We start from the raw sequence: 12,065 nt of genomic DNA, 5'->3' as shown, positions 1-12,065 counted from the left end.
AAGATCTCGTGGTTAAGCCAATGTGGTCTTTTGCCATATTTTCTATCTTTCTAACACATCGGAATAGCTTGCTTTTGGGCCTTTAACAATATCCCTTTGAAAAACTGCCAACTCTCCTCAGTTGTTTTTCCTTCTCAGTCTCGATCCCCATAGGTCCTTACCTATCAGCTCTCTGAGCTTACCAAAATCCGCCTTCCCGAAATCCATTGTCTCTATTTTGCTGTTCTCCTTTCTATTCTTCCTTAGAATTGTGAACTCTATGATTTCATGATCACTTTCACCTAAGCTGCCTTCCACTTTCAAATTCAAATGAGACAGTTCAAAGGGATTAAGAGAACTTTTCTTTCAGTTTTACATTTTTAGTCTATTACCCGCTTATGCAAAAATGGTGTGTAATAGGAACACGTAAGAGACAGGTTTTACCTGATTTATTATTTGCTAAGTGGTGGCTACTTTTTTTAAAACATATTGTAGAAGCTGTAGAAACCATTTTCATATTTAGCTAGAAGCCATCTTGTATATCAGAAACCATTTCAGCTTTTCTCTCAAGCACGTAGACCAGAGTGAACTTTCTGTCACCCCGTGAGAAGAGGTCTACAGGATGGGCTACCGGTATGTGTTAATTGGGCTGGTTGGGACAGGAGATGTACTCCCTCGTACCTGTCTGCCATCTTGTTGATAAGGGTTTGTTTTTCCAAGTTTAATTGAGGATTTCTGTAATTAGATGCCCTGACGTCAGACTGTTTGGCTAAGGGTATAAAGATACTAGGATTGATTGTATTAGCCAGCCTTACTGGGCCCGGCTCTGCTGGGACCACGTTTGGCTCATGCTGTGCTTTATTAATTAATAAAGCTGTTTGTTAGCTGCCTAAACAGAGAGGAGTGTTTTTTTGCTTCAACAATATGATTTGCATCTACTTCTGTCTGGATGGAAATTCTATTTCAAATAAACAAAACCAGCATTTAATTTTTGTAGGAAATAAAACTACTGTAAATGTGAAGGACATATAATAAAAAAGTATCCAAACACATTTTGCATCTAAAATTCTAAAATATCCATATTGAATTTAATCTAGTCATCGTGTTCTTCAAGATGTTAGAACACTCTCATAACCAGTTTTTTACTGAGAGAAGAGGAAAACAAGTTTTTCTGCTTCGTCAACTCTTGGTTTTGCAACGTTGAATGAACTAATCATTGAATTGAACTAGCTGAATAAACCAAAGTGATAAAAACATTCTCTCTTCACCTGCAGAAAAAACTACTGCTGATGTAAACACTGGTTCTGGGTACTTACACTAGCGAACTGGTAGAATTTCTTTAAAAGTTGACAGGAGATATGTTCTATTTAATTTTTAAATTTAATTCATAAGTTATTTAAATAGGTTTATGCCATAACAATTTTTAATTTAATTTTAAAGGTCTATTATTTAAAAGAAAGCCTATTTCAATGGGATCACAATTCCAGTTTTAATAAAGCTCTCCTGCCCCAGACAGGAAGGGACTTGGGGACACGGGCACTGGGAACACCAGAGTTCCCCTTCCTCAGACAAAGGGGGTATGTCTACACCACCCTCCTAGTTCGAACTAGGAGGGTAATGTAGGCATACCACACTTGCAAATGAAGCCCGGGATTTGAATTTCCCGGGCTTCATTTGCATAAGCGGGGAGCCACCATTTTTAAAACCCCGCTGGTTCGAACCCCGTGCAGCGCGGCTACACGGGGCTCGAACTAGGTAGTTCAGACTAGGCTTCCTATTCTGAACTACCGGTACACCTCGTGGAAGGACTAGGAAGCCTAGTCCGAACTACCTAGTTCGAGCCCCGTGTAGCCGCGCTGCACGGGGTTCGAACCAGCGGGGTTTTAAAAATGGCGGCTCCCTGCTTATGCAAATGAAGCCCGGGAAATTCAAATCCCGGGCTTCATTTGCAAGTGCGGTATGCCTACATTACCCTCCTAGTTCGAACTAGGAGGGTAGTGTAGACATACCCAGGGAGAGGGAGAATCACCTGGGTCCCAGGCAGGGGTGAGGTTGTCAGGACACAGCAGAAGGGGGCTGGGTTCCTGGGCAGGTGTGTGTGTGGGGGGGAGGGAGGGTTCAGGGCCCAGAGAGTAGGGGGAGGGGGAATTGTTTAGAGAGCCAGACAGGAGATGGGGATCTGGGGGGGGGGGGGGGGGAAGAAGAGGAGACGGGGTCCCAACAGGGTTGCAGTGGGCCACGAGGTGGGGTTGCTGGGCAAAGGCTGAGCTGGGGGAGGAGAAAAGAGGGAGGAGGTAGCGGGCAAAGAAGAGGTCGCCAGGCTCAGCCTCACCAGCCACGGCCACCTCATGCCGCCCTCCAGGAATCACCCCTGCAGGGGCCGCGCGAGCAGCTGGGCATGGGGCACCTAGCTCAGGGCAGCCTCCGCCGGGCTCCCCACTTGGGGATAGGGCTCTGCTGTGGCTGAGCCCGAGCGCCTGCCAAGCCCCTGAACTCCGCTCCAGTGAGCCAGCTGCTGGGAGCAGCCACCATGGCTGTGGCCTGCTCCACCAGGCTCAGCGTCACCAGCCGCAGCTGCCCTGCCAGCACCCCGCCCCCACCCAACCCTCCCAGCGCCCCAGGGTCAGGTGCAGGCTCCGAGCAGCTGGGCGCGGGGCTCCCAGCTCGGGGTGGCCTCCACGGGGCTTACCGCCTGCTCCTCCTCAGGCCAGAATGCCACCCCTGACAATGTGCTGCCCCAAGCACCTGCTTGTTTTGCTGGTGCCTAGAGCCGGCCCTGCCAGGAAGCAGCCCCAAGGGGTTTTCTGTGGTCACACCCCGTCACAGTCTGCGTCTGTGAATGATGTCAGACATGGTCAGATACGGCCTTGCCTTTGTGAAGTCTAGGATTGCCCTTATAAACTCTATTCTCTGAACTGGGGAGAGAGGTCATTTGTTGTCATTGATCAGGAGGCCTAGCTTGTCAAACACAGCTTTGATTAGTCTGACCTCAGCCTCTATGTGGTCCCTGGAGCAGCCCTTTATGAGCCAATCGTCGAGGTAAGGGAACACCTGAACGTGATGCCTGCATAGGAAAGCTGCCATGAACTTAATGAAAACCCAAGGTGCTGAGGAAAGGCCAAATGGGAGAACTGTAAACTGGCAGTGCTAACGGCCTATCATAAATCTTAGGTACTTCCTATGAAAGTGGTAAATTGCAGTGTGGAAGCACACATCCCTCATGCTGAGGACGGTGTACCAGTCACTCAGATCCAGGGAGAGGAATAACAGATGCCAGGGAGACTATGAGGAACTTGTGCTTCTTTATGAACTTGTTGAGATCACACAGATCCAGGGTATGTCTACACTACAAAGTTAGTTCGAACTAACGGACGTTAGTTCGAACTAACTTTAATAGGTGCTACACTAGCGCTCCGCTAGTTCGAATTTGAATCGAACTAGCGGAGCGCTTAGTTCGAACTAGGTAAACCTCATTTTACGAGGACTAACGCCTAGTTCGAACTAGCTAGTTCGAACTAAGGGCTGTGTAGCCCTTTAGTTCGAACTAGTGGGAGGCTAGCCCTCCCCAGGTTTCCCTGGTGGCCACTCTGGCCAACACCAGGGAAACTCTATGCCCCCCTCCCGGCCCCGGACCCCTTAAAGGGGCACGGGCTGGCTACGGTGCCCGTGCCAGGTGCAAGCCTGCCAGCACCCAGCTAGCAGACCCTGCACCTGGCACGGCACAGAGCCACCCACCCGATGCCCCCCAGCCCACCCCCTCTTGCCGTGACCAGGCTGGTGGCTCCCGGGAGCTTGCCCTGGACCGCAAGAGGCGGGCACCTTCCTGGGCTAGTGCGGACATCGTGGACCTCGTCCACGATCTCTGCACTAGGCACAGGAAAGTGGCCGTCTAGGGCAGGAGAGCTGCCAGCCTGGCCACCCAGGACCAGGTGTGCATGAAAATCAAGGGGGTCCACTGAGACCCCCGACACTGAGCCCTGAGCTTAGAATGGCCGTCCTGGGTCAGACCAAAGGTCCATCTAGCCCAGTAGCCTGTCTGCCGACAGCGGCCAACCCTAGGGACCCTGGAGGGGATGGACCGAAGACAGTGACCAAGCCATTTGTCTCGTGCCATCCCTCTCCAGCCTTCCACAAACTTTGGGCAGGGACACCACTCCTACCCTCTGGCTAATAGGACTCCATGGACCCAACCTCCATCACTTTATCTCACTTCCCTTTAAACTCTGTTCTAGTTGTAGCCTTCACAGCCTCCTGCAGCAAGGAGTTCCACAGGTTGACTCTTTGCTTTGTGAAGAAGAACAACTTTCTCTTACTAGTTTGAAGCCTGCTACCCATTCCTTTCCTTTGGTGTCCTCTAGTCCTTCTTTATGGGAACTCAGGAAGAACTTTTCTGAATGCACCCTCTCCACCCAACCCCTGCTTTTAGAGACCTCTATCCTGTCCCCCCCTCCGTCTCCTCTTTTCTAAGCTGAACAGTCCCAGTCTCTGTAGCCTCTCTTCATCTGGGACCTGTTCCCAACCCCTGATCATGTTAGTTGCCCTCCCCTCTCCCAGCCTTTCTCTTCCCCTCTCCCACCTCCTTTTCACAGTCTCCCCCAGTTTTGTTCAATAAAGACAGAGTCAATGTTGGAAGAAACGTTATCTTTATTTTGTACATCAATAAGAAGGGGGGCTAGGGAAGGGTAAGTGGAAGGAGGTGAGGGAGGAATGGGGTACGAGCCCCCGATGGGGAGGACTGGGCTGGCTCTGCGGGCTTCTGGGGGTGGAAGCTCTCCTGCAGCCCCCCAATTACTCCCTCTCCCCAGATGGCAGCCTGCGGCAAGTGCAGCCGGGCTGATGGCCGAGTGGTGTGATGTGCCCAGTGTGGGCACTCCGGGCACTCCAAGCCAGAACTTCTTTGCAAGCGGGGCACCCCTTAGAACTGTGTGTCCGGGGTGGGGGTCGGGACCCTTTAAGCGCAGCCCTCGGCTAGCCTGAGACAGCATCTCCATGCTCTAAGTCCTCCTTTTATGCCCTGCCGGCACTGCTTCCGGCCATCCTTAAGCCCTGTTCAGAGTCCACTCAATGTGGACTTGCTAGTTCGAACTAGCAAAACGCTAGTTCGAACTAGTTTTTAGTTCTAGATGCGTTAGTTCGAACTAGCGCTGTAGTGTAGACGTACCCCCAGAATGGGCTGGAGTCCGCCTTTGGCTTTCAGGATTAGGAAATAGCAGAAGCAGAAGCCCTTCCCCCAGAGAATTCCCAAGGAACCTTCTCCACTGCTTCTAGAAACAGCAGCATGTGCATCTCCTGAAGCAGAAGGTGCTTGTGAGAAGAATCTGGTTAGGGGTCTAACCAGGTAATTTTCATGGAAGGGGGGAATGGAGAAACAAACAATTCCCACCCAAAAGGAAGTCTATTTCAGATGCAAAGTTTTCAAGCTCTTTGTCTTTGGCTGTCTGGACACACCCAAGAGAATAGCCAGAGAACCCAGGAAGAGAAAGATCTTCCTTTGCTTGGACGGGTTTTGCCCAACATAAGAACAGTTTTAGGGTAAGTCTGCAGTAAGTTTTAGTGCTTTAGAACTAGCTATATGTTTTCTTTTATTTTAAATTTGTAATCTACTTTGCTTTGCCTGTTTTCACTTGCAACCACTTACATTCTATTGTTTGTACTGGATACAATTACTTTTATTTACTATCAAGCCTAGTGTAAATAATTAGGATGTGCTACTCTAAGGGATGCCTGGGCCTACAGGCCTGAGAGTTCCTTTGTTGCATTCAAAGCTCAATAAACCCTCCTGTTTTATGCTGGCTGGAAGTCGCTCTGTTCTGGAGAACAGGGTTACACTATTCCTTCTGGAGTGGAGTCCCTGGAGGTCCAGAGTGAGTGGACTCCCCAAGAGGGCCCACGGCAGAGACAGGTGTGCTGACGGCCCTAAGAGGTGCCATCCTAGGAGGCAGAGAGGTGGGCCGCTAGGAAAGAGTGGGCTCCCTGAGTACGGGCTGTCGCACTGGAGGGGGTTCTGCACAGGGACTGTACAGGCCAAGTGTGAGCATGACTTGTGAGAATGTGACACATTCCTTTGGCTAAACTTTAGCAGGGGACCTCCCCCTCTCTTACCTCTTCTTCTTAAGATATGGCACTTGTGATTAGGATTGATGCTGATGATGAGAGCTTTGAGAAGAGCCCATAAGGTGCTGACAGCTCCTGGTCATGGCTTACCCATGCACTGATAGCAGCAGTGTGCCGTGGACTAATGAGACACCACTCAGTGCCAAGTTTGTCAGTGCATGCTCTGTTTGAGGTCTGAGTGCTGCCTCCATTAACAGGACGGTCTTTTTTATGCCCATTTCCCAAACGCTTTAAGCAAGAAGTGTGAGGGCCTCAAGATCCCCAAGCATTGAAGCCTGGAGACTCAGGTATGCCCAGGAGCAGAAGCAAACGGGAGGGAGAAATACCTCCCACTTAACTGTCTGAAACAAACTAGTAAACAGTTTTTAACTAACTAATAAGTAACTATAACTCTAAGAACTATACTAACTATGAAGAAAGAATAAGTAGCTGCTGCACTTGCTAATAAGAGCAACGAGGAGTTCCAGCTAACTGTGAGTGGCCAAAAGAAGGAACCGAAAGGGGTGGGGGTTCAGCAGGGCTCTATACTAGGCACCATTTTAGTGCCACTCCGGGGGGAAGGGGGGAGGGCAGACTCATGTGCACACATGCTCATGTGCACACAGCCACCTAACTGAAACATATGAACAAACACTTACAGAAGAATGAATATTTCAACCTTGTAGGGAAAATGGTTAGTTTATTTGGTTAAGGCAGCTAATATGCATAAGGGAATGAAATAAAAAGCAGAGGACTTGTGGTCAGAGACCCCAAGCTTCATCCCTCACTCTACTACCCACTCACTACGGTACACTAGAAAGTCGAGTCTTCCTGTGCCTAATTTTTCCCCTTCTAAAAATAAGTCTTATAATATTAACTTGATGACAGTTTGTGAAGCCTAATTTATTAATCTTATACAGTGTTTCGAGGTCCTTGGAAGAAAAGTACTAGGAGAACGGCAATATTTTTATGTGAATCCCAGAGATGCTTATGATATTTAATCAAGCACAGATTATACTGTTGTATGATTTAACACAGATCAATGTCATCCCCTTCAAAATAAACAGTCAGGTAATCCCAGTAAGAGATTCTTTTGTCCTCATTTGGCTAGATTATCATTCAGACTCCCACAGAAAGTCTCTGTACAGATTAACCAAACCAAGATTTTATAAGTGTAAGTAACACATAGGCATGTTAGTGAGCCAAGAGTAAGCTGTGTGAGTGGGAGTACAATTAAAATGTCTTTTTTACCTGCAGGGAGGCTGGTTTTCTGAATGACAAGCTCTGGGAGTTTCCAGCAGCCACTGTCCTCATCCCAGATGGACTCACATTTGATCTTATCTAGGTTGCTGTAGTTACAGTCACGCCGTATGAGGGGCTGCACCTGATCCAGAAGTTGCTGAAAGAGCAAGCAGTCCCGCTCTTGCCGGCGGATGGTGGCAAGATAATCAATCTTCTCCAGCTCGAACTCTGATTGCAAGTCTTTGATTTCAGTCTCAGCAGCTTTCAGCTAGGTCACCAAAAGGAAAGGGTTAATTGTGATGAGAACACAGAGAACTCTAGATGACTGGCACAACAAGAATGACTGCGCAAGAGTAGTGGGAAGAAAGGTATGAGGAGAGTTTGAAAAATCTGGACTGTTTACTTTAGAGAGTAAATAGTTCATCAGAAGAAGTGGGTTGTACCCACTGAAGCTCATGATACCATCTACATTTTTTGTTAATCTCTAAGGTGCTGCAAGACTATTCATTTTTTAAGCTTTTCCAGTTACAGACTAACAGTTACCCCTCTGATACTTTAGCGAGGACACTAATAAAGAGAGGGTATGATCTAAGTTTACATTACATGAATAGTTCTGAGAAAGAGGATTGGGAAGAGAGGGTTCCTCACCCTGTGCAGTAACAGAGGTTCTTTGAGATGATTGTCCCTGTGGGTGCTCCACCGTAGGTGTTTGGGTGCTGTTGTGTGCCTAGTCATACATTTTTGGTAGCAGTGCATTCCAGTGGGCTGCGCATGCTGAGCAGATGGCACATGCAGTGCTGCCACTAACAGCGGCGGATTTGGGGCAGGGCGAGCGGGGCGGCTGCCCCGGGCCCCGCGCTTGCAGGGGCCGTGTCAAAGGTGGAGGCCCCACGAAATTGTGCTGCCCGGGGCGCCGTAGTGCTCTCATCCGCTCCTGGCCACTATGCATGCAGAGCAACCGTCCTCTCAGTTCCTTCTCTGCCCCAGAAGGAGAAACCAACAAGTCTGAAGCAGAGGGGAAGAAGGGAGGGTGGTGGAGCACCCGCAGGGAAAACCATCTTGAAGAACCTCTTACTTTTCAAGGAGTGTACCTGTGGGTGCTCCACCTTAGGTGACTAAGAAGCAGTACCTGTGATGGAGGGGGACTTTGGTTAGCTATTACTATGCACAGCACCTGGAATGGTGTGTTCAAAGTGGGTACCCCGAGGGGTGGGTGGCCAGAGCATAGTGACTAGCAAACATGTGAGTGGAGGACCATGTTGCTGATCTGCATATGTCCATGAGTGAGATGCTGCGTATATAGGCTGTAGAGGCCTCCATGGCCCTGACTGAATGTGCCCATAGGCAAAATAGAGGTGCTTGGCCATAGGTGGAATAGGCTATTTTGTTATAGTCTAGATATTCTCTCCTACATATTCTCTGGGTAGAAATAGGCATGTCCAAGGATCTGTCTGTGGTGGAGACAAATAACCTGTTTGTCTTGTGGATTGGCTTAGTTCTAAGTAAAAGAAAATTGCCCAATGGACGTCAAGAGTCTGCAATGCAGCCTCTTTGCTATGTGTGAGGCTTTGGGAAGAAAACAGTAAGTTTATGGGCTCATTACAGTGGAATGGGGTGGGAACCTTCGGGAGGAAGTTAGAGTAAGGCCAGAGAACAATCTTGTGGAATCTTGTGGAATGCTGTGAAAGGAGGGTCTGCCATGGGAGCCTTGATCTCACTAAATCTCCTAGCAGATGTGACAGCTATCAGTAAGACCACCTTCATAGAGAGGTGGTGCATGGGGCATGTTGCCATAGGCTTGAATGGTTTAGAAGTGAGAGCTTGAAGAACCAAGTTGAGATCTCAGGCTGGGACAGGAGGCCTCGTTGGTGGGTAAGTATTTTGTATGCCCCTTAGGAAACATTTGGTTGTTGGATGGGTGAAGGCTAATTTATTATTAATAGGTTGATGAGAAGCCATAATGGCTCCTTTAGGGAGCTGAATGACAGCCCCGATTCTTTCAAATCTAGGACATATTGTAGAATGGTAGACAGCAGTACTATGGCTGGTTCGAAGCTTCTTTGCTCTATCCACCATGAAAATCTGCCATTTGTAAAGGTAAGATTTTCTTGTTGTTCTACGGCTGTTCAGTAAGATTTGTTTGACTTCATCAGAGCATGTTGTTTCTCCTGAGGAGAGCCGTTGAGAAACCATGTATAGAGATGGAGTGCCTGTAGTCTCAGCAAAGATGCCTGCCCTCCTGAGTCAAGAGATGAGGAAGCAGCAGGAGGCACCATGGTTGTCTCATGGACATTTGGAGCAGGTAAGTGAACCAGGTCTACCTCGGCCACTCTGGGGCGATAAAGAAGTCTCTGATCTGATTTTGTTCACCACTTGATGGAGGAGCAGGATGGGAGGGAAGGCACAGAGAAGCCTTGTTCCACTGTATTATAAATGCATCTCCCAGGAAATGTGTGCCAATGCCCGCACATGAACAATATTGTGGACACTTCTTGTTGTCACTGGTTGCAAACAAGTCCACTGTGGGGAACCCCCATTGGGTGAACAGCTGCTGTAGGATTCTGGGGTCCATTTCCCATTCATGGTTGTATTTGAAGTTTCTGCTGAGGTCATCAGCAGTGAGATTGTCACTGCCCAGCAGGTAGGAGGCCTGCAGGTATATATCATGTGTTATGAACCAAGTCCAGATGCGGACAGCCTCCCTGCATAGCTAAGATCTGGCCTCCCCTTGTCTGTTGATGTAAAACATCGTGGCCTGATTGTCCATTAAAATCTGGACCGTGCTTTTGTGTATGCGATGTAGGAAATGTTGGCATGCATAGAATACTGCTCTGAGTTCCAATACATTTATGTGCAGCTTGGATTCTTGTGGTAACCACTGATCTTGAGTCATGAGCATAGGCGTGCGTATGGGGTCTCAGGCTGGCTAGCAGCTGCTGGAGGTGGAGGGGGATTTGTGACGGGGTGCCACAGCCCCTCACTTTAAATTCCCTGCGGCCATCTACGGGGCACTGTGGGGCAGAGAGAGCACATGCGCAGCGTTGCAACAGGTAAGAGGGGAGATGCCCGGGCATAGCGTGACATCACGGCCTGAGAGTTTAAAACCACGCGGTCTAGCTCCAGAAGCAGCTGAGGCCCGACTACAGATGCTGGCCTGAGCCATTTTTGTGCCCCGAGCCTCACCCATCCCGGAGGCACTGCGCAGCACCCCTGAGGCACCCGGGGCACCCCTGCCCAACCCGCCTGTCCCGGCAGCACCGCGCGGCGCCCCGAGGGCACCCCTGCCCATCCCGGCAGCACCGCGCGGTGCCCATCCGGCCTGGCAGGACCGCACCCCCAGGGCTAGGGCCTAGCCGGCCTGTAGCTTGTGCCAGCTCTGACTCCAGCCCTGCAAATTGGAATGCAGAAGCTGAAGGGAAGGGAAGAAAGGGAAGGGAAGGGGGAAAAATAAGAGGAAGGGGTGGGAGCGGAAAGGGCTTGTGCTGAGGGGAGGGGGGCAGGTCAGGAGAAGAAAGGGGAAGGCACCAAGGGACAGGGTAGAGGAGACACAAATGCCAGGGGGCCAAGTGGAGACAATGAGGAAAAGAGCAGGAGGGGAGGTGTCAGTGGGAGAGGGGACAGGGTGATGCTGGGAGAGGAGAGGGTAAGGGTATTAGAGGTTAGAGGGGGGAGGGGGAGGTGCTGGGAGAAGGCTTGAAAGAAGGGGTGGGCATGAGGAAGGCAGGGATGGAGCAAGGCATGTGTGAGGGCACAGGGGCATGAGGGGAATGGGGGCAGAGAGTGCTGAGGGGATGGGCATCAGGGAAAAAGAAGGCAAAGGGGCAGGGGCAGTGAGGAAAGGGGGAGGCACCAGGAGGGTGCAGGGGTAAGGGAAGGTGCAGGTGCCAGGGGATTCTGGGGGTGAAGCAGAAGGGCAGACACCTGCAGAGGAGAGACCAGCACCAGAGGAGAGAGGCAGGGCAGGTGTGTAGAGGGAGGTGTTAGGAGAGGGGATGAGGAGGGATAGCTCACATGATCAGAGTGGGGCTACTGGAGGAGTGGGCACAGGGGGGAGAGAAGGGCTGGTGGAGGGGGGCAGGTCTCAGGAAGGCTGAGGGCAGTGAGAAGGGCAGGAGTCAGGACAGCAGAGGAGGGTGAGGGTTTGGGGGGGGGGGAGACAGCAGGCACCAGGGGAGCTGAAGGAGCAAGGGGAGGAGACATGGCAACAGAGGGAAAGGGCAGAGGTTTATGAGGGTACGTCTACACTACAGCGCTAATTCGAACTAATGCGTCTAGAACTAAAAACTAGTTCGAATTAGCGTTTTGCTAATTCGAACTAGCATGTCCACATTAAGTGGACCCTGAAGCGGGCTTAAGGATGGCCGGAAGCAGTACCGGCAGGGCATCAGAGGAGGACTTAGAGCGTGGAGATGCTGTCTCAGGCTAGCCGAGGGCGGCGCTTAAAGGGTCCCGACCCCCACCCCGGACAGACAGTTCTCAGGGGTGCCCCGCTTGCAAAGCAGTCCTGGCTTGGAGTGCCCACACTGGGCACATCACAGCACTCGGCTGCACTTGCCGGAGGCTGCCATCTGAGGAGAGGGGGCAATTGGGGGGCTGCAGGAAAGCTTCCACCTCCAGAAGTCCGCAGAGCCAGCCCAGTCCTCCCCATCAGGGGCTCGTACCCCATTCCTCCCTCACCTCCTTCCACTTACCCTTCCCTAGCCCCTTTTCTTGATGTACAAAATAAAGGACAATTGTGTTCAAAAATTGAA

At 50.4% G+C, this 12,065-nt stretch overlaps 1 protein-coding gene across 13 annotated transcripts in view; it reads right to left on the bottom strand.

The window, feature by feature from the left end:
* Positions 1–12,065, bottom strand: part of KIF17 (kinesin family member 17) — a 196,009-nt gene that overhangs the window by 37,378 nt on the left and 146,566 nt on the right. For all 13 annotated transcript variants that reach the window (XR_012897338.1, XM_075906586.1, XM_075906580.1 and 10 more), the window contains one exon: positions 7,324–7,582. Coding sequence is in view for 12 of the 13 variants with exons in the window: in XM_075906586.1 (XP_075762701.1) it covers positions 7,324–7,582 (259 nt within the window). In the remaining variant the exon portion in view is untranslated. The remainder of the gene's footprint in view (positions 1–7,323; positions 7,583–12,065) is intronic.

Source organism: Pelodiscus sinensis, chromosome 23, assembly GCF_049634645.1.
Source record: "Pelodiscus sinensis isolate JC-2024 chromosome 23, ASM4963464v1, whole genome shotgun sequence".
NCBI classification, from domain to species: Eukaryota; Metazoa; Chordata; order Testudines; family Trionychidae; genus Pelodiscus; species Pelodiscus sinensis.
Note: the sequence above shows the minus strand (reverse complement) of the source record. Positions and strands in the feature narration are given on the sequence as shown.